This window comes from Mya arenaria, chromosome 5, assembly GCF_026914265.1.
Source record: "Mya arenaria isolate MELC-2E11 chromosome 5, ASM2691426v1".
Classification (NCBI taxonomy): domain Eukaryota; kingdom Metazoa; phylum Mollusca; class Bivalvia; order Myida; family Myidae; genus Mya; species Mya arenaria.
The window spans coordinates 52501875-52523985 of NC_069126.1; the positions used below are offsets into that span (position 1 = coordinate 52501875).

The following is a 22111-nucleotide window of genomic DNA, read 5'->3' on the forward strand; positions in this document are numbered from 1 at the left end:
ATGGTTGCTTTCAAAATAAATGGGCTGATTTCCAAAGTATGCTTTACATTTTTGTTCTGCTTTTCAGGTTGTTAAAGGGCCAGGAGCTGCAGTTAGGCAATGGGTGACATAGCATGTCAAGTCTACAGAGTAAGTCCTGCAAATTACAAGAGATTTTATAACAACACAGTCTTACCACTATGAAGTTGTACCATATTTGGAGGAGTCGCCCAATATGTATATTAGATAGTAAAACATAACCTAAGATGAAGATAATCTGTTTGGCCCTAGAGACCCTTTATTTGTGAAGCATGAGGGTAACAGCACCCCAGCAGAAAATATGGGGTGTGAAAACATGATATGCTAGCGCCAGATGCACCAGTAAACTTTACTTTCTCATTAACATAATCATACAAAATTATGTATGTTTGCAGATAAAAACAAATTATAACAGTCATTTTTGCATGCTACATGTTATTATTCCTTTTTTAGAACAGTTGAGGTACCTGGCATTGTATCCTTAAGGTCTCTACATGATAGCAAAGACCTCAACCAAAATGAAAGCTTTGTTCTAAAGTAAGTTTTGAAGAAAATCAATAAACAATTTCCAATGATAACAATTTTCATTTCAATGTTGACAACTTTCGGTCCAATAATACTAAATAATGCCGCAATTAAATAATGCCACAATAAAATAATGCCACAATTTTTAATTCAGTTAAAATGATACATAAAACTTTCAAGTCTATCTGTCTACAGTAGTGATATAAAACAAAATCAAACTGTTGAAATTAAGTACTCAGCTCCTGCCGCCAAGTTTTTTTAGAAAAGTTATACATTTGGTTCTATTAAAACAGCTCCTGATGGGGCCATAATAAACTGTTCATATTGAGAATAGTTTAAGTTACAGAAATATTTATTTTAAGTCACATTCATAAGTAAGTAAGGCAAGATGTTAGGAACATTTTAGCTTGAAAGGTAGAATGCAACTAGGACTTTTTTCTGATTTTAATGCCCAAGTTTGGTACAGTGTACACATAACATAGCATTTGCACAGTTTAAATCTGTTCTTATATAGCTTTTCATAGCACAGGATGTATTATAGTTTCACCTGCGGCATATGTCAAGCGGTGGCCAGTATGTTGTCTGCTTAATAACTTCAGAATGCTTTGTCCAAACATCACTAAATTTGGCCAGAATGTGTACTGGCATACTATCTTGGACAAGTTTGATAACCAGCCATGTCACTCTAGTTACTCAAGAGTAATCCCCCTTTAATTATAAAAATTATCTAAAATTGGTCTTGTCCCATCAATAACTTTAGAAGCATTTGTTCAATCAATACCAAATTGGGTCAGATGGTGTATGGGCATAATAACATGAAAATGTTTTATAACCAGCCATACTGCTTGAGTCCATTGAGCGTTATCACCCTTTAATTATAGAAATTACCTAAAATTGGTCTTGTCCAATGAATAACTTTAGAAGCATTTGTTCAATCAACACCAAATTGAGTCCGAAGGTGTACGGGCATAATAACATGAACATGTTTTATAACCAGCCATATTGCTTGAGTCAGTCGAGAGTAATCACCCTTTAATTATAGAAATTTCCTAAAATCAGTCTTGTTCAATGAATAGTTTTAGAATCTGATGTCCAACCATCACCAAATTAGGTCAGAAAGTGTATGGGCATAATATCATGGACAAGTTTGATATCCAGCCGAATGGATTGAGTCTTTGGGAGAGGTATTGCCCTTTAATTATGGAGTATTATCTACTAAAAATTGGTCTTTTTTGATCAATTACTTTAGAAGCCTTATTCCAATCATCACCAAATTGGAGCAGAATGTGTATTGGCAGAATATCTTGGTCAAGTCTGATAGCCAGCCTCAGTCAGTCAAGAGTTATGACCCTTGAATTGGCAAAAGCTGTCATTGCAGTGTCCACTCTCTAAATTCGGCTTAATGTACAACCACTTATCACCTAATTGTGGTACAAAAATAAGGACGGGTGTATTATGTGATAGCTGCTGCTCTTGTTTTACATATATTTATATAATAATTTCATCAAACAATTTGTGGACTATTTTTAAAGAAACCAACTTCATCACAATCTTTCATCTTTTCAGCTTAAAGTGGCATTTGAATATCTCCTTAACTATTGCTACATTGTAGTTAAAGCAAGACATCTGCTCCAGGTTACAAAGTGAACTACAATGTTGGTGGGGAACAGTTTGAGGACACCAAACAAGCCTTACTAGAGCAAAGAGCTGCTCTCACAGGGGAGATAACTACAACATCGAGAGATGTTGGCCATTTTGAGCACGAGGTAGAGAGAATGACAGCAGAGGTGACCCAGACAAGTGAGTAGAGACAAAGGAGAAATATAATACTGCGAGACTCTTTGCACTGCTTTGATTATGATGGCCTCTAGGTACATGATGTACATGATGGGTGATTGAAACGGCATACTGGTATGTTAACAGAATCTTTATGTGCATTTTTAACATTTTTCAGCCGGACCATGTTGATTTGCACTTCTTTCTTTTCCAAATGAATCTGCTCAGTGTGGCAACAGTATATAAAGGATGACTGCATGTATATAAGCCGTATGTATGTATATACTGGATTATTCTTACAAAAAAACTATCCAGTATTTTAAGTGTGAATGTGTAAAATATTTGTGTACACATAACAAACTGTTTGTGACCCTCCTGTGTGGAAGGGTATTGAAGCAAAAATTGCATCTTGCATTCTGACTTGTACATTTTGCTTTCAGACATTTACATCTTGCATTCTGACTTGTACATTTTGCTTTCAGACATTTACATCTTGCATTCTGACTTGTACATTTTGCTTTCAGACATTTACATCTTGCATTCTGACTTGTACATTTTGCTTTCAGACATTTACATCTTGCATTCTGACTTGTACATTTTGCTTTCAGACATTTACATCTTGCATTCTGACTTGTACATTTTGCTTTCAGACATTTACATCTTGCATTCTGACTTGTACATCTTGCCTTACTGCATCCCTAGTTTGTTCTCTGAGCATCTTTAGGGTTAAAAGTGATATTGGTCTTGTTGCTTCATACTATATTCTATTCAGTTTAATTTCAAAGTTAATACTGGATTTTTGATATCTGTTAGTTTAAGTTGCATAATGCTTTTTTAGGAATATACAAATCACTAAGAAACTTCACATGCTCCTAATGACTAAAGAGCACATGTAAAATGGCTCTGTCTTTGGACACCAGAGGGCACAAGTTCAGAAAGTTATGCAGAACCGCACGGAAACTCTCGGATGTAACTCTTGAATTTTGTATTAAGCAGTTCGTCGTCCGCCCGTATTTAAATTCTATTTCTAGAAAATTACAGAAATAGCCAACATGAAACACTCATATTATGACTATTTGTATGATGCTTGCTATATTCGGCTATGCAGTATTCGTCATGATGCTTGCTGACATTCGTCATTCATGTTGAGTATTGGTAAACAAAGCAAGGGAAGAAAGTTAGTCAGAAATTAAGCTGTTAAGCTAGCTAGAGTAAAAAGACAAAATAAGAATATTACACTGACATTAATGAATACATTAATAAATGACTGTCAAGAAATTCAGATAAATCTTTTAGCTTTAAGAACTACAAACTTGTACCTCGACATGATTTTTCCAATTTCGATGACTTCATGTCAGGTACAAGTTTGTAGTTCTTAAAGCTGCACTTTCACAGATTTACCGTTTTGACAATTTTTTATTTTTTGTCTTGGAATGAGCCAGTTTTTGTGTAAATATCTGCAAATTAGTGATATATGACTGCTGACAAAAGGTCAGATCGCAGATTTTCATATTAAAATTAATGTTTTATGTCTTAAACCGTTACTAACGTTACTCACAGTTTAAGGAAAATGCATTAAACATCAATTTTTGAACTTTAATATGAAAATCTGCGTTTTGAATTTTTGTCAGCAGACTTATATCACTTGTTTCCATGCATTTTCTAATAAAATGGCTCATTCCAAGACAAAAAAAAAAAAAATTGTCAAAACGTTCAATCTGTGAGAGTGCAGCTTTAAGGCATTTAATCTTGCTGCATATCTGTGTTCTGTGTTCAAAACTGTCAAAAAACTTTGTGGTATGAATGTTGTAAGTATAAAAGAAATTTTTAACTTGACTGCTTGTTTCAAGTATAGTACAACATTACCTATTTTCATATATATAACACTAGCGTAATATAACTTGACGTTGAATTTATATTTGTCTACATATTTAGCACTAAACTTTTTAATAAAAAATGAAATTTATCTTAATTATTGTCAGAAAATGTGTGATATGGTATAAGTTAAGAATACTAAATTCGTTGCCATTTTTTTATGAAAGTTGTTGCAGGAAAAGCTCAACAAAGGCTCACTTAATAACTTTTCCTATTTAAACTCATTTCATATTTGTTTGAATGGCAGCTCATGTAAAATCTTGTTTGTCAAATGTATTTTATGTAATTATTATCTAAAGAAAATATATCCCATCTTTTAGAAGTAGTTGAATTCTCTACTTGATTGTCCTTCCATGTTACAGAGCGGAAGTACCCGCAGGTTATGGAAGTCATCAACAAATCCCGTCATAAGGCAACCTTTACTGCCGACAGCTGCCTTCAAATCCAGGGTTCAGTAATTTTGTTTGATACATTGTTCTACTTATTCTCATTTCATATTACAGAGGGGTAGTACCAGGAGGTTAAGGGAGCCATCAACTACTCCCATTGTACGACCGCCCTCCTGATTCTGTTCTGTGTGAAATCTGCTGACTCAGCTTCACAGTATCCGGAATATTTGGGTTGTCTCCTCACCAGGACAGCTGCCATCAAAGCCAGGGCATAGTATGTGTGTTTGCTACATTGTTAATGTAAAATTTCCTCAATGTTTTGTGAATTTTATTTATCAAAACTTAAAAATCATTAGTTTTATGCTTAAAACCGCTATTAACATTCACTACACAGCAATCCACATGATGCCAATAGGAGTATAGCCACGCCTGGAGGCTGTTTGTATAAGGCTGTCAAAGTAATCCATAAAGATTATACAGACATGTGCTGTTATATATTGACAAAACATCATCCCTTAATTGGTCAATTGAATCGTTCAATTACAACAAGCATCGTTAGTTAATGACAACATCGCATTAAATTGTGCCGGTTATATAATGGATATATTTTTAGTTCCTAGTTACTTGATGACAGATATACTCACAAACGGAGGAGCATTTCACCAAGAATCTATTTCATAGTGATTTTCAACAGTACATTTCTACTGCTGAGTCTCTTCTAGGTATAAAATAACTGCTAGGAGTCTTGATAAATGCCCCAAGTTCTTTAGATCTCAGTTTATGAATCAACCATTAATGCATCTAATCTTTATCATTTTGCTTTTGCACTTGTACAAATTTCCGTTGTTATATCAGGAAAGGCTTTGGGACAGAAGAGTACTATAGTCGAGAGGCAGCTGGTGGAAATAGTGAAGGGGAGGAAGAAACAGAGGGAAAGACACCTGCACTGGAGACTGCTTCCATGGTAAGTAGGGGGAAGACGAGGTAAACAGTTTTGTATTATAGTGGAAAGTTGCACAGGATGGAAGGAGAAAGAAGGAGGAAATGGAAAGAATGTCACCCATATTGGAGACTGCTGCCATGGTAAGTAGGAGAAAACGAGGTAAACAGTTTTGTATTATAGTGGATAGTTGACCAGGATGGGTGGAGATAAAGATGAGGACGAGAAAACTGAGGGAAAGACACTTGCACTGGAGATTGCTTCCATGGTTAGTGTGGAGAAGCGAGGTATGGGTATGTATTATAGTGGATAGTTGGCCAAGATGGGAGGATAAAGTGACGGGGAGGAGGAAATGGAAAGAAGGCCACCCATATTGGAGACTGCTGCCATGGTGAGTTTGGAGAAAAGGGAGTAAGTTGTTCATATTATAGCCGACAGTTCACCAGATTGAGTGGAGATAAAGATGTGAAAGTAGAGACAGAGGGACACACACCTTCATTAAAGACTGCTTCCGCTGTGAGTGGGGAAAAATATAAATCTTGTGGGGTGGGGTCAGGGGGTGAATTGTAGTGGTCCAAGGGCTGGGTTAGGTAGGAGAAAGAGAAATTTCTATTTCTTCAAACATCCAGATGTTGTAGCTTTGGTGTTGTTGGCTGTGCCAATGTCATCTTTTTTAGATGTTGAATTTGTAAAGTTTCTTAAAACTGTATGCTTTCTTCACCAAGGAGGATTACTTTTCTTCTGCTGAGTCTCTCCTATGAACTACCGAGGTAACTCCAAGTTCTTTAGATCTCAGATTATGAATTAAACATAAATGAATTAAATCTTTGCTTTTGCACATGTACAAACTTGCATTGTTTTATTAGGAAAGGCGGAGGAGTATTAAAGTCAAGAGGCAGCAGGTGGAAAACTTGACAGAGAGGAAGAAACTAAGTGAAATACACCAACTAGAGATTGTTTTCATGGTAAGTTCGGGAAACGAGGTAAACAGGTGTGTATTATAGTGGATAGATGGCCAGGATGGATGGAGGAAGTGACCGGGTGGAAGAAATGGAAGGAGACACACGCACTGGAGATTGTTTCCGCCTTGAGTAGTGAGGTGTTTATTCTAGTGGATAGGTGGCCTGAATGGGTGGAAAAAGTGAGGGGAAGGAGGAAATGGATGGCACCCACACTGGAAAGTGCTTCCACAGTATTTGGGGAGAAACAGGGTAAAGGGGTTTGTAATATAGTTGTATTATAATTGTTAGTTGGCAAGGATGGATGGAGACACTGATGAAGAGGATAAAATGGAGGTAAAGACACCTGCACTGAAGATTGCTTTCACAGTAAGTGGGGAGAAACAGGGTGGAGGGGTTTGTATTATAGTTATTAGTTGGCCACGATAGAGACAGTGACAGGGAGGAGGAAATGGAAAGAGGGTCACCCATAATGGAGACTGCTTCCATGGTAAGTGGGGAGAAACAGGGTAAAGAGGTGTGTATTATAGGTGTTAGTTGGCCAGGATGGAGAGGGTGCTTTGAAAATCTTCTCCTCATAATTCGCTGGCCCGAAAAATTAAAATGATTTGAGAGAAATGATTTCTTTGGTGACCCTCTATTAAATTCCTTCACCCCATGTTGATTTGTAAAAAAAACATGGTTAACACAGACAGGGATATTTTTCACTGTATGTCTTTATGGAAAACTTTGAAATATTTTCCTCTAAATCCGTTGGCCTGATTTAAAATAATTTAACAGAAATGTTCTTTATGTGACCCTCTATCAAATTTCATCACCCCATGTTGATTTGTAAAAAGAACATTTGTCTGTATGGAAACTATTGGCCCAATTTCAAAATAATTTTACCGAAATGTTCGTTTGTTGATCAATCAGATGTCAAATTCCTTCACACCATTGTGATTCATAAAACTTTGTGAAATAATTCACAGTAACAATGTGCTCCTATGTTACAAGTTATATAAATTAAGAACCCTTTATCCAATCATCACCAAATTTGGTCAAAATGTGTATGGGCGTACTATCTTGAATAAGTTCCATAACCAGGCATATCGCTTGAGTCAGTCAAGAGTGATCACCCTTTAATTATAGAAATTACCTAAAATAGGTTTTGTACGATAAATAACTTAAGGTGCCTTTGTCCAATTATCAGCAAGTTTGGTCAGTATGTACGTGGGCATAATATTTTGGACAAGTTTGATAACCAGCCATATTATTTATTCCCTAAAGATTAATCACCATTTTATTATAAAAATTACCTGAAATTGGTCTTGTCCAATCATTAACTTTAAAAGCCATTGTCAAATCCTAACCAAAGTTGGTCAGAATTTATATTGGCATACTATCTCAGTAAAGTTTATAACCAGCCATTTGGCTGGAGTCATTCCATAGTTATCACCCTTGAATTTAATTATAAAAAGTGTCCAATCATCACCAAGTTTGGTCAGAGTGAGTAGGCATAATTTCCCAGAAAAAAGTTAAACAAATGCATATTTTTTCATGTTTTTATTAGCCTGTTTAAAAAACAGGACATATTATAGATTCACCTTCAGTGTATGGGTGGGAGGCGTCCATTATGTTGTAGGCTCAATAACTTTAGAACCCTTTTCCAATCAGGTGAGCGATAAGGGGCCATCTCAGCCCTCTTGTTTTAAATAAACAATAGATGCTGTAGCTTTGGTGTTGTTGGCTGTGTCAATGTCATGTTCATCTTTTTTAATGTTGATCATAGCTTCTAATTGTAAAGTTTTTACCCAGGATATGACTTCATACCAACTTATAGCTATCTGAGTGGAGGGTTCGACTGAATTGAGCAAGGATACGATAAGAAAGTATATAATACTTTGATACACTTGATCACTAGTGCAATATGCATGTGTGTACCAAAACCAAGCACTGTCATTATGCTGATAATATTTGTTGACTAATGTCAATTTATGATTCAACCGTTGAAAACAGATCAAGCTTGTAGGATAGAATGATATCTTGTGCCTGTTAATTAACTCACTGCCTTTCAAAATATTTCAAATAATGAAGTATTGAAATATCTGTAGATACTAATGCTTGAGAGCTATTCAGAGATTAGCACATTTCTACAAGGCAGTTGAAAGGAGCATTGGCGAACGATAAGGTCTTGTTGTAAGTAATAACATTTGGTACTTTGAAACAATATCATTCATTGTTTCTTGATTTCCTTTGAGGGTTATATTCCATTTAACCATACAATCTGACCCAGAGGCACTTTCTAAATAGATTGTCCCCATTTAGAAGTGAATTTCTTCTTTGTGTTCTGTAAAAACAAAACTGCTATCACAAATTTGAATAACTCTTCTTCAGGGCTGTAACTCCAGGACTGTTTATTTTTAACATATATTTTAACGATAGCAAAATCATAACTATGAAATTCCACAGAAAAAACAGTGTTGCAATAGTCATTTATTATTGGTAACTGTAATATTGTGTTTACAGATTCAAGTATGATGGTGGAGAAGTCATGGATCTGGCCAGACAGCCCTCCTAAATACGAAGTGTGTACATCAGTTATTCAGGTACATATAATATACTTATTAAGATTACAAACATTCCCAAGGATTTTTGCATTCCAACATAAATGTACCAGGAAGTCATGGCCTGACATTGTAGAAACATTTTTTTCTCTAAATACTGGTAAAGTTTTTGAGTTCTGACAAAGCATAGGTAATCAATCCATAAGTTAGTTTGCACAATCAGTATTGTGTATTGATTATCACTGATTGAATAAGACCCTTTATTTGTACCAATGCTGTCAAATTTTCACCAAAATCTGGTGAGTAGTTTTTAAACTAAGAGATATCTCCAATAAATAATTTAAAACACTGGATGTATGAATTTCCTTGGCATCAAGTTTTGAAGTCTTTCTCTAAAATCAAAGTATTTATTTATTTTCGTAAAAATAGTGGAAGTACCAGTAATACTACCACTTCATAATGTGAAGACAAACTTAAGATGGAAATATCAGTTATAAATTAAACCAAACTCATTTTTTTAACATTTCAATTTCTTTACATATAGAAATAACAGTGTTGAATTATTTATTACAGTAGCAAGATAAAACATGAGTTAGTGAGAATTATTCAACATATTAGGAAAGGGAGGCAAATATATCAATGGAAAATGAAAAAATTAAAATCGCAGTGGCTTCCCTTTGACTGTAGAATTTATTCTCTATTATCATTATTATTAATAATGATATTATTATTATTATTATTAACAGCTCTTCTGTATTTTGAAGAACAAAAAGTTATTGACGTCATTGTGGTAAGCGTTAGCTTGGTCATAGAACGAGGACATTTTGTTTTTCAAAATACAGACAAGTTTATGATAATATTATTGATATATTCAAATGGAACTTGGTACAAATGAGACAGTATAGAAAGGCATATGTACAGCATGTACCATAACTCTTGCTTTACTTATCAAATCAGGTGGCAAGGGGAGCTGTGGGCGTAGCCTGCCGACTGAAATGAATTTTAGCCCTTTTAGATTGACAATTCGAAGAGTAAGGAGGCTTTACTTGACATTTCAAAGAGTAATGAGGCTTTACTTGACAATTCAAAGAGTAATGAGGCTTTACTTGACAATTCTAAGAGTAAGGAGGCTTTACTACTGGCCCCAGCATAGGTGTTGGCATCCGTTTAAAGTTTTAGGGCAGGTTGGCATTTTACTTATTTATTCAATTGACTTATTTAATACTTCACACAGCTGTTCAGGACCATCACACAATGAGGATTCATAACTCCATATTATCTTAAATACAATTATGGCCCTGGTTGACTTAGGGACTTCGGTTAAGTTTTAGGGCACATTGGGACAGGTTTAAGTTTTTGGGCAAGTTGGGAATTTTACTTATAACTTCTTTACCCTTCATTCAAATGATTTAATGCCTCACACATTTGGTTACAGCCATCACATAGTTACTCCATATTACCCTCAAATACAAATTATGGCCCTTGATTGTTTTTTTTTATTTCTTTTTTGTTGCTTTTGACAGGCACATTTTTATTCAAGAACCATAACTCTACCTAAACTAATTACTGAGTTATTGCTCTGCATTTGTTTTTTTTTCTGTCAAGTTTTTTTCCAGACATTAACTTGCAAACTACTAGATGGAATTCATTAAAACTTCATACAATGGTTAAGCACAATGAGAGGAAGTGAAGTGCACAAGAACCATAACTCTATTTCAGCTTATTACAGAGTTACTGCCCTTTGTTATTTCGGGGAAAGTAGCGTGTATTATAGTGGATAGTTGGCCAGGATGGGTGGAGAGTGTGACAGCAAGGAAGAAATGGTGGATTTGACACCCACATTGGAGACTGCTTCCGCGTTGAGTGGAGAGAAACAAGGTAAGGGGGTGTTTATTATATTTGTTTGGTGGCAAGGATGGGTGGAGAATGTGATGGGAAAGAAGAAATGGAGGGGATAGACACCTACACTGGAGACTGCTTCCACGGTGAGTGAAGACAAACAAGGTAAACGGGGGGTGTTTATTATATTGGAATGTTGGCCAGGATGGGTGGAGAATATGACAGGGAGACGATAACTGAAAAAAGGACACTTTTGAGACAGCTTCCGCAGTAAATGTGAGAATCAGGATAGGGATGTGTATTATAGTTTATAGCTGGCCAGGATAGGTGGAGGAGGAAATGGAGGGTAAGACGCCCCCACTAGAGACAGCTTCATGGTAAGTGTGGACAAAAAGGGCAAAGATATTTGTATTAAAGTTTTCTAGTGGACAGTTGGCAGGATTGAGTGCATATAACGATTGGGAGCTGGAGTAGGAGGGCCAGACACCTGCATTAAAGTCTGCTTCCGCTGTGATTTGGTGTGGAGTGGTGGGGGCTTGAATTGTAGTTGCTAGGTTGGTTAGAGAAATAGAGGATGAAAGGAAGTGAACATCTGCACTGGAAACTGCATTCACAGTGAGTTGTGAGAAAAATTCCAACTACTATATAAGTATAAGCTTTATTTAAAAAAAGATCAAAACAAATAATATCCAGATGCTGTAGCTTGATTTAATGTCATTTTTTTGTGTTTTAAAGGTAATGATCATTGCTTTGATTTTGTAGAACACTATATACTTATCTTACCAAGGAGGATTTGGTTTGACCCAAACAAGGGGAACATTCTAGTGGCATTTCATAAAGGCTTCAACCAAGGAAATGATTCATTCCAGCTAATAGCTGTCTGAGTTAAGGTTGGGCTTGGATAAATTACTTAAAAAAATCACAATATCTTCGTTACACATGATCACAAGTTGTCAACTTGTGTTTACACCAAAACTGAGTACTATCATTCATTCTATCATATTTGTAATGCCCTTTTTATGCCCCCGAAGGTGGGCATATTAAAATCGCACCGTCCGTCCGTCCGGCTCTGTAACTTTACCTTGTATGGACAGATTTTAAAATTACTTGCCACATGTGTTCCACATACCAAGACGACGTGTGGCATGCAAGACTCGTGTCCCTACCTCAAAGGTCAAGGTCACACTTAGTGTTTATTCACAATGGAGTGCTGCATATAAGGACATAGAATATAGGTTGTCGTGTCCGGGCTGTAACTTTCTCTTGTATGGACAGATTTTAAAATAACTTGCCACATGTGTACCATATACCAAGACGACGTGTCGCATGCAAGACCCGTGTCCCTACCTCAAAGGTCAAGGTCACACTTAGTGTTTATTCACAATGGAGTGCTGCATATCAGGACATAGAGTACAGGTTGTCGTGTCCGGGCTGTAACTTTCCCTTGTATGGACAGATTTTAAAATAACTTACCACATGTGTTCCACATACCAAGACGACGTGTCGCGTGCAAGACCCGTGTCCCTACCTCAAAGGTCAAGGTCACACTTAGTGTTTATTCACAATGGAGTGCTGCATATAAGGACATAGAGTACAGGTTGTCGTGTCCGGGCTGTAACTTTCCCTTGTATGGACAGATTTTAAAATAACTTGCCACATGTGTTCCACATACCAAGACGACGTGTGGCGTGCAAGACCCGTGTCCCTACCTCAAAGGTCAAGGTCACACTTAGTGTTTATTTACAATGGAGTGCTGCATATAACGACATAGAGTATAGGTTGTCGTGTCCGGGCTGTAACTTTCCCTTGTATGGACAGATTTTAAAATAACTTGCCAAATGTGTTCCACATACCAAGACGACGTGTGGCGTGCAAAACCCGTGTCCCTACCTCAAAGGTCAAGGTCACACTTAGAGTTTATTTACAATGGAGTGCTGCATATAAGGACATAGAGTATAGGTTGTCGTGTCCGGGCTGTAACTTTCCCTTGTATGGACAGATTTTAAAAAAACTTGCCACATGTGTTCCACATACCAAGACGACGTGTCGCCTGCAAGACCTGTGTCCCCACCTCCAAGGTCAAGGTCACACTTAGTGTTTATTCACAATGGAGTGCTGCATATAAGGACATAGAGTATAGGTTGTCGTGTCAGGGCTGTAACTTTCCCTTGTATGGACAGATTTTAATATAACTTGCCACATGTGTTCCACATACCAAGACGACGTGTCGTGTGCAAGACCCGTGTCCCTGCCTCAAAGGTCAAGGTCACACATAGTGTTTATTCACAATGGAGTGCTGCATATAAGGACATAGAGTATAGGTTGTCGTGTCCGGGCTGTAACTTTCCCTTGTATGGACAGATTTTAAAAAAACTTGACACATGTGTTCTACATACCAAGACGACATGTCGCGTGCAAGACCCGTGTCCCTACCTCAAAGGTCAAGGTCACACTTAGTGTTTATTCACAATGGAGTGCTGCATATAAGGACATAGAGTATAGGTTGTCGTGTCAGGGCTGTTACTTTCCCTTGTATGGACAGATTTTAAAATCACTTGCTACATGTGTTCCACATACGAAGACAACGTCCGTGTGCAAGACCCATGTCCCTACCTCTAAGGTGAAAGATACACTAAGTGTTTATTCACAAGGGAATTCTGAATATAAGGACATAACAGTGTAGGTTGTCTAGTATGGGTGGTATTTTTTTATGTTCAAAGGCAATTTAAAATAACTTGCCATATGTATTTGACAGGTAAAGGCAAGATCAACTTTTCATGTACTGACCTTGTTCGTAGGTCAATGTCACATTGGGTGGCATTCGTCACATACTGTGACAGCTCTTGTTAAATCTACTGTTGAAAACAAATCTTGCTGGTAGGAGAGGATCTTGTATCTTGTGCCTGTTTTAAATTATGAATTATATCACCTGTAGAAACATGTACGAGAGACCTGTTCAGAGATTGGCACAATTCTACAAGACACATTGAATGGAGCCTTGGCGAATGATATGGCATTGTTGTAAGTATAAACTTTTGTTACTAAAATTGTAACAATATTATCCATTGCTGGTTTATAAACCAGTAGTGAACTAAATTTCAAGCAAGGGTTTTCATGATATCAACATTCTAAAAGGACTTTTAAAAACTTAGTGTATAAAAATCATCAGTTTAATGTTATGTTTTCCGTTTGTCTTTACGTGTATACTTGTTACTGGGGTCTTTTCTCAACCCTGGTTGTATTTTGATGAAGATACAGTATGCTGATTTGGTGAAAGAAGCCGATAAACCTATGTTTTGTGAAAAGGAAACCTATGTCATAGCTAAATTCACTTTATAAGATGTATAAAAGTATAATTGAATGAAGAGTTGAAATGAATCAACAATTTAACACATGTCATTTCCAAACCTCAGTGAAATATATTTTTTGATGGGGTTTTGAGGTTGTGTCTTACCCAGTAATTATTTCCTGGATCCGCCACTGTCAAAGTTAATACATGAAATTAAACCATCATGTTCACAGCAACCATAAACAATGCGGTAACAAGCTCTTTCTCCCTGTCTGATATTTCTTGATTTGTGCCCTTACAATAGTAATGAACTTTGTGAACTATATGCTTTGCGTTTTCAATAGAACTGTTTGTGGGTTCTTCCTGAGAGGACATTAGTTGAGATTGACAGGTAAACAGGAAGTGACATCATTTTGCTCTCTTTCTATTCTGCACCTTGTTATGTGTTTTTGTGCAGTAAAAGATGGGTAAAATTCTTCTTTGTGTTCTGAAAAGCAAAAACTATCATGTTAGATGAAAATGATCACAAACTGAAAGGACTCATTTTGGCTGGGCTAACACTACAAAAAATATTTTTTAACAATCCCACATCCTTGTACAAGAGTGTACATCAGTTGTCATCTAACATTGGTAATTGTAATATTGTGTTTACAGATTCAAGTATGATGGTGGAGAAGCCAGGGATCTGGCCAGACAGCTGTCCTTGTACAAGAGTGTACATCAGTTGTCATCTAACATTGGTAACTGTAATATTGTGTTTACAGGTTCAAGTATGATGGTGGTGAAGTGACAGATCTGGCCAGACAGCCCTCCTTGTACAAGAGTGTACATCAGTTGTCATCTAACATTGGTAACTGTTATATTGTGTTTACAGGTTCAAGTATGATGGTGGTGAAGTGACAGATCTGGCCAGACAGCCCTCCTTGTACAAGAGTGTACATCAGTTGTCATCTAACATTGGTAACTGTAATATTGTGTTTACAGATTCAAGTATGATGGTGGAGAAGTGACAGATCTGGCCAGACAGCCCTCCTTGTACAAGAGTGTACATCAGTTGTCATCTAACATTGGTAACTGTAATATTGTGTTTACAGGTTCAAGTATGATGGTGGAGAAGCCAGGGATCTGGCCAGATAGCCGTCCTTGTACAAGAGTGTACATCAGTTGTCATCTTACATTGGTAACTGTAATATTGTGTTTACAGGTTCAAGTATGATGGTGGAGAAGCCAGGGATCTGGCCAGATAGCCGTCCTTGTACAAGAGTGTACATCAGTTGTCATCTAACATTGGTAACTGTTATATTGTGATTACAGGTTCAAGTATGATGGTGGAAAAGTGAGGGATCTGGCCAGACAGCTGTCCTTGTACAAGAGTGTACATCAGTTGCCATCTAACATTGGTAACTGTAATATTGTGTTTACAGGTTCAAGTATGATGGTGGAGAAGCCAGGGATCTGGCCAGACAGCTGTCCTTGTACAAGAGTGTACATCAGTTGTCATCTAACATTGGTAACTGTTATATTGTGTTTACAGGTTCAAGTATGATGGTGGAGAAGCCAGGGATCTGGCCAGACAGCTGTCCTTGTACAAGAATGTACATCAGTTGCCATCTAACATTGGTAACTGTAATATTGTGTTTACAGGTTCAAGTATGATGGTGGAGAAGCCAGGGATCTGGCCAGACAGCTGTCCTTGTACAAGAGTGTACATCAGTTGTCATCTAACATTGGTAACTGTTATATTGTGTTTACAGGTTCAAGTATGATGGTGGAGAAGCCAGGGATCTGGCCAGACAGCTGTCCTTGTACAAGAGTGTACATCAGTTGTCATCTAACATTGGTAACTGTAATATTGTGTTTACAGGTTCAAGTATGATGGTGGTGAAGTCAGGGATCTGGCCAGACAGCCGTCCTTGTACAAGAGTGTACATCAGTTGCCATCTAACATTGGTAACTGTAATATTGTGTTTACAGGTTCAAGTATGATGGTGGAGAAGTCAGGGATCTGGCCAGACAGCCGTCCTTGTACAAGAGTGTACATCAGTTGCCATCTAACATTGGTAACTGTAATATTGTGTTTACAGGTTCAAGTATGATGGTGGAGAAGCCAGGGATCTGGCCAGACAGCTGTCCTTGTACAAGAGTGTACATCAGTTGTCATCTAACATTGGTAACTGTTATATTGTGTTTACAGGTTCAAGTATGATGGTGGAGAAGCCAGGGATCTGGCCAGACAGCTGTCCTTGTACAAGAGTGTACATCAGTTGTCATCTAACATTGGTAACTGTTATATTGTGTTTACAGGTTCAAGTATGATGGTGGTGAAGTCAGGGATCTGGCCAGACAGCCGTCCTTGTACAAGAGTGTACATCAGTTGTCATCTAACATTGGTAACTGTTATATTGTGTTTACAGGTTCAAGTATGATGGTGGAGAAGTCAGGGATCTGGCCAGACAGCCATCCTTGTACAAGAGTGTACATCAGTTTTTGCAGGTATCTATCAAAAAAGTATTAAAGCTACAAACCTCCAAGGATTTTTGCATTCCTACATGAATTCCTATATTAATGTACAAGGTTAATGACCTGACTTTTAACAAAAAAGATTTATTCTAATTATAGTAAAGTTTGTGATTTCGGACAAAGCATAGTTATTTGATCAATAATTAAAGCTTTGCACCATACTGATATTTTATTTGTTATCACTAATTAATACAGACCAGGGGCCGTGATTACGAACGGTCTCAAGTATGAGTCTGGACTCACACTCACTTATTACAGACTCTATTTTTTTAACGGTGTTTACAAAGAGACTCAGACTCAGACTCTGACTCAAATCATTGAGACTGAGTCTGAAAACGTGAGTCTACTACGTAGCTGTCTCACGTGAAGTAAATATCAACTGTCATGGCGGACAGACAACTTGACAGATATTACCGGTATCGTAGATTTAGGTTGCCTCGTCGACCGCGTGTATTTACCGACAGAAACAACCCTTTAGAGATTTTAGATGTAGAGAGTGTCCGGAAAAGATATAGATTTTTTCCGGACTCAATCATGATATTAGTTGGAATCGTGGAGCCAACGATCGGAACAGCGACGATGAGGAGCAACCCGCTCCCCCCTCTCCTGACGGGATTGTGCTGCCTTCAGTTTTTTGCAACCGGAGCGCATCACATCGTAATTGCACAGGCTCATGGCGTGTCCAGGTCGGCTGTCGGCAAGGCAATTCATGCCGTATCTGTTATCCTTGCAGGACTGTTGAACAGATACGTTAAATTTCCAACGGGGTTGGAAATTGAAAGTGTAAAACGAAAGTTTTACAGTGTCGCCGGTAAGTTTGGCTTTTTCTTGTTTTGATGTACTTCTTTGCTGATTTCACAGCCAAATATTTTGAGGTGACTCAGACGGAAATGTCATTTTATTGATTTGGATTTCTTTCTGTTTATTTTTTGAAGTTATGATGAGCAATATCGTATTTGTGGATTTATTAAAAGAATCAATCACAACAAAGACACTAAATTTATGATGACAAAGCATGTGGACTTAAACATTTATTTTTGTGGACATTCTATGTTGTAACGTTTGTGGATTTTTTTTAATGCACCAGTCAATTGTAACCGCGGCCCCCGAGGTCCGGGGATAGCCGGGGAAATGGACCGTGTTTTTACCTATCATGTGGCCCCGCAGTGTCGGGTGAATGCAGTGGTTTTGTCTTCGCTTCAAATATAGCGGTGAATGGGCCTTACCTAGGGTCCCTTGGATGCAGGGGCATTTGGCGGGGATTTACCATCTGTTCATCCCCGTAGGGCGGAGATTTTAGCCTGGTTGGCGGGACCGAAAGTCAACGTCCCAGCTATTCCCCAGACCAGGGGAGGGGGGCCGTGGTTACAATTGACTGGAACATAACTTGGGAGTGTGTTTTTAAAGATTGTGCCTGGTGGATAAATGGGCTACCAGACAAATCGGCCCCTTACCAAATCGGCCCCTAGCTCAAACGGTTACCTTTTCGGCCCCTTACCAAATCGTCCCCATCCCGTAGACGTTTCGGCCCCTGATTACCGAGACGTTTCGGCCCTTATTTTAATTTTATTTTTTATATCTAAATACATTGTTTAAGTAAAAAACATGTAATTTCATTTTATTTTTTTTTTAATAGACAAAGCTATATACATGCATACAAAGGTATAGATAAAAATAGTTTTAAAGAAAATATCTGTACACTTGAAAACATATATTTATTTTATTTCTAATTATAAGTAAAAAACATGTAATTTCATTTTTTTTTATTTTAAGAGACAAAGCTATATACATGCATACAAAGATATAGATAAAAATAGATTTAAAGAAAATATCTGTACACTTGAAAACATGTAAAGATATTTTTATAAGACGAAATAGAGTTGAAGAAGAAATGTTTAAACTTCATTTTTTTTAAATAATCTTTAAATATTATACATAACTATGTTGCTAATATTATGTATAATGACATGTCCATTGTCTAACATCAGTCTTCACCAAACACCCATCGCCCGCCGTAGATGGCACCAACATTTTTCAGGACTCCTCGCAGGTGACCTTATGCGAATCGTATGAGTCCCACTCATCCATGATCCTGGCGATGATGTCCCTGTAACGCTTCTCGATATAAGTTATAAATTTTATGAAATTCAGTTATTTATATTCAAATCAGGTAAGGATAAAAAACTATTATTAATCTTATATTGAATACGTATGCAAAACCATACTGGCTTAAACGGTGTTTTTAGACAGACGGTCTTATGGCGAATTGTCACATTCCACAGAGGTATTAGGCGTTGGAATTGTGACACTTTGTGTTTACAAGCTTATAAATACGTCTACAACGTTTGTTCCGACTTTCCCAACCGCTAATTCTCACACTTAAAGATTAATACCAATTATCTCTTCGCACCTCAAACAGAATATTATTTCACTTTTTTATTACGGATATATTGTTTTACTCTTTTTAAAATGCATTTGAACTATCAAGTTGTATCTTGTTTGCAATTCATATCTATAAAACAAACATTATTTCCTAATTATGTTTAGATAAAACACTAATTGTCAAAAATAATAATTAATAATTATTCTGGAGCAATAGTATACCACATAGATAACAAATTAATGGTTGAAATGTAAAGGCATTTTTAAAAAACGCAACACGTTTAAAACAAATGGTACCCACTTTTAGAAACGATTTAATATATATACTTACGTTGTTTATATTACTCAAATCTTCTTTAATCAACTCTAAATAACATTAACAAATTAAAGACAATTATTCATTCACACGTCTTTGAATGTCTTTTTCACACCCACAACACTAACAGTTTGCCTTGCAAAAAAAGAACGCATGGTTCAAAGACAAATTTTCTTTGAAGTCTTTAATGATCAATTAATAATTAACAGTTATAACAAATAAACTTTCTTAGATTTTCTAACATTTTATATTAAAAATCAGGGTTAATAGTTATTTAGATTTTAATTATATTTTTTATATCAGTCATATCAATGTTTTTCATGCATATCTGTCTATTTGTAAATTTAAAGATTTTATTTACAACTTATTTACAGATCTCATTGACATTTATAAGACGACCTACAATGTTTTTCTTTATACCCAAGATAAAAAATAAAATAAAATTAAGGGGCCGAAATGTCTCTGTTGAAAATCACTAAGGGGCCGAAACGTCTCGAGTCATTTTAATTAAGGGGACGAAATGGCAGGGCCGAAACGTCTTAGGGGCCGATTTGGTAGTAGGCCGATTTGGTAAGGGGCCGATTTGTCTTGCTCCCGATAAATGTACCATTATGAGAAGTTTATGCTACTGTACAGATTAATATTACTTAGTTTTTGATTTGAAACAATGTAATAAAATTATGTTGTTTTTGGTCAATTACTGATAATTCAACAATTCAACCCAGCTAATTTATAGTACTGAAGGTGCCATAAATGGATTACAGGATTTGTGTGTAAAGTGTGGTAAGTTTTTTACTTTTGAAATAACTATCATATTTCTATTCAGTATTTGATAAAATTTGTATTTTTCCATACAAGGTTTCCCAAATGTAGTTGGAGCAGTTGATGGCACTCATGTCAAGATACAGGCACCACCAGACAACGAGGCAGATTATGTGAATAGAAAGGGCTATCATTCCCTGAATGTACAGGTATGAAAATATTAATTTTATATGTTTTCGATTCATTTTGGAAATCTTTTTCTAAAACCAATACTTGTTCCTATGTTGAAGCTTGTTTTAACATTAAAAACTGTTGGTCAAGAAACAAAACAAATCATATTTGGATTCTTCATCTAGGATCTAATAATGGTGAAAATATGGTCACTAACTTGTACTTGTTATCTTTCAGATGGTATGTGATGCAAATTACAGGATAACTGATGTTATTGCTAAATGGCCGGGATCTGTGCATGACAGTCGAATGTTCTCAGAGGGGATCTTGTGCCAGAAGTTGGAGACTGGTAAGTGCATTTGACTTAGATGAAGCTGCAGGTTTATGATGTGATAACATGAATACTTCCATACGTATACAGTAACCCTGTTTGCTAATAACATTTGCTGATTCTGCGATTGGTTCACAAATTTATGATACTGTGTGTGTGTTTACTGATATTACCAACTTCAGTCCTGAACTGTATGAAATATTGAATGAAATTTTCTTAATTTTTTTTTTATGTACGAACCAAAGTGAAAACATCAAAATATGAATATAAAATAAGTCGGTTTTTAAAAGTATTACAGATAAGTGATATGAATGTTTCTCTTCGCAGGACAAATTGATGGACTGCTGCTTGGGGACAGTGGGTACCCATGTCGAAAATACCTCATGACACCCTATGCGAATCCTAGAAATCTGTCGGAGGAAAGGTATTGATAAAAAATCAAGTATATTCATTGATAATTGTTTTCTATCACATCAGTGAATATCAGATGATATTTTACCTGTATAATTATGATCTCATACATCTGTCTCTTTTTTGTTCACATAATGTTTATTTAGCAATGCATTTTAATAAAAAATAAATGACATCAGTGGTCCATTTCAAGTTTTTTGGTCAGTCGGACCTGCCCAGAAGTATCATATGGAATGTTGACGTCCTATAATATGGACAGCTGACGTCCTGCATTATGAACTGCTTACGTCATAAAACTGGTGAATGTTGCTGGCAAATTTCACGACATTTATCATTGATCACAATCCAGGGAAATGATATTAAAAGTAAATCTTGTGCAGCCTTTAAGTATTTCTGATATTTTCAGATTCAACACAACTTTGTGCCGCACCAGAGTGCTCATAGAACAAACATTTGGAATGCTGAAGAGGCGCTTCGCAGTACTGAAATACGGAATAAGAACGACACCAGACAGAGCGGCTGTTTATGTTGCCTCATGTGCAATGTTGCACAACTTTGGTTTTGAGCATGGAGATGTGTATGGACGCCAAACATACGAGGATGATGACATGCCACAAGTGGACAACCAAGGTGTTGATTAATGGGCGGACCCAAAGGGATTATATTACCCAAAGGCACTTTGCTGTTTGAACAATCACCCTGTCAATCATTTGTCATTGTTGTACGTGTATATTTTCATATTTCAGTTAAACAGTTACTAACTATTTAAGAAATAAGCAGAAATCATCTAATTTTTATAAACTTAAATATAAGATTCTGCGATCTAATTTTTGTCAGCATTTTTACATAACTTGTTTCCATGGATTTTCAAAAATTGGCTCGTTCCAAGATAAAAAATAATAGTTTTCAAAACGTTCAATCTGTGAGAGTGCAGCTTTAATATCTTTGATAATACCAATTATTGAATGTAATATGCAAGGCTACTTAACAGGGATATGCATTGAAGACAACAGGTTCCTTTAAGACATTAACTGGCTATATTTATCTATAGATGAATTGAAA

General features: G+C 36.6%; 1 protein-coding gene across 1 annotated transcript; it reads left to right on the top strand.

Annotated features, from left to right (window-relative positions):
* The first annotated feature begins 10818 nt into the window (after positions 1–10818).
* On the top strand, positions 10819–22081 carry LOC128235786 (putative nuclease HARBI1). Its single transcript, XM_052950581.1, has 9 exons — positions 10819–10906; positions 15251–15301; positions 15471–15476; positions 16587–16649; positions 17410–17487; positions 20233–20345; positions 20545–20656; positions 20966–21062; positions 21456–22081. Exons 1-9 carry the CDS (start codon positions 10819–10821, stop codon positions 21688–21690), a joined length of 843 nt encoding a protein of 280 aa, XP_052806541.1. The 3' UTR covers positions 21691–22081.
* The last annotated feature ends 30 nt before the right edge of the window (positions 22082–22111 follow it).

Bases quoted from the DNA above. Each gene is read 5' to 3' on its own strand.
- LOC128235786 (XM_052950581.1), top strand. From the start codon at position 10,819: ATGGGTGGAGAGTGTGACAGCAAGGAAGAAATGGTGGATTTGACACCC. The intron at 17,488-20,232 runs GTAAGTTTGGCT...TTTCCATACAAG, and splicing joins AAAGTTTTACAGTGTCGCCG to GTTTCCCAAATGTAGTTGGA. The intron at 21,063-21,455 runs GTATTGATAAAA...TGATATTTTCAG, and splicing joins AGAAATCTGTCGGAGGAAAG to ATTCAACACAACTTTGTGCC.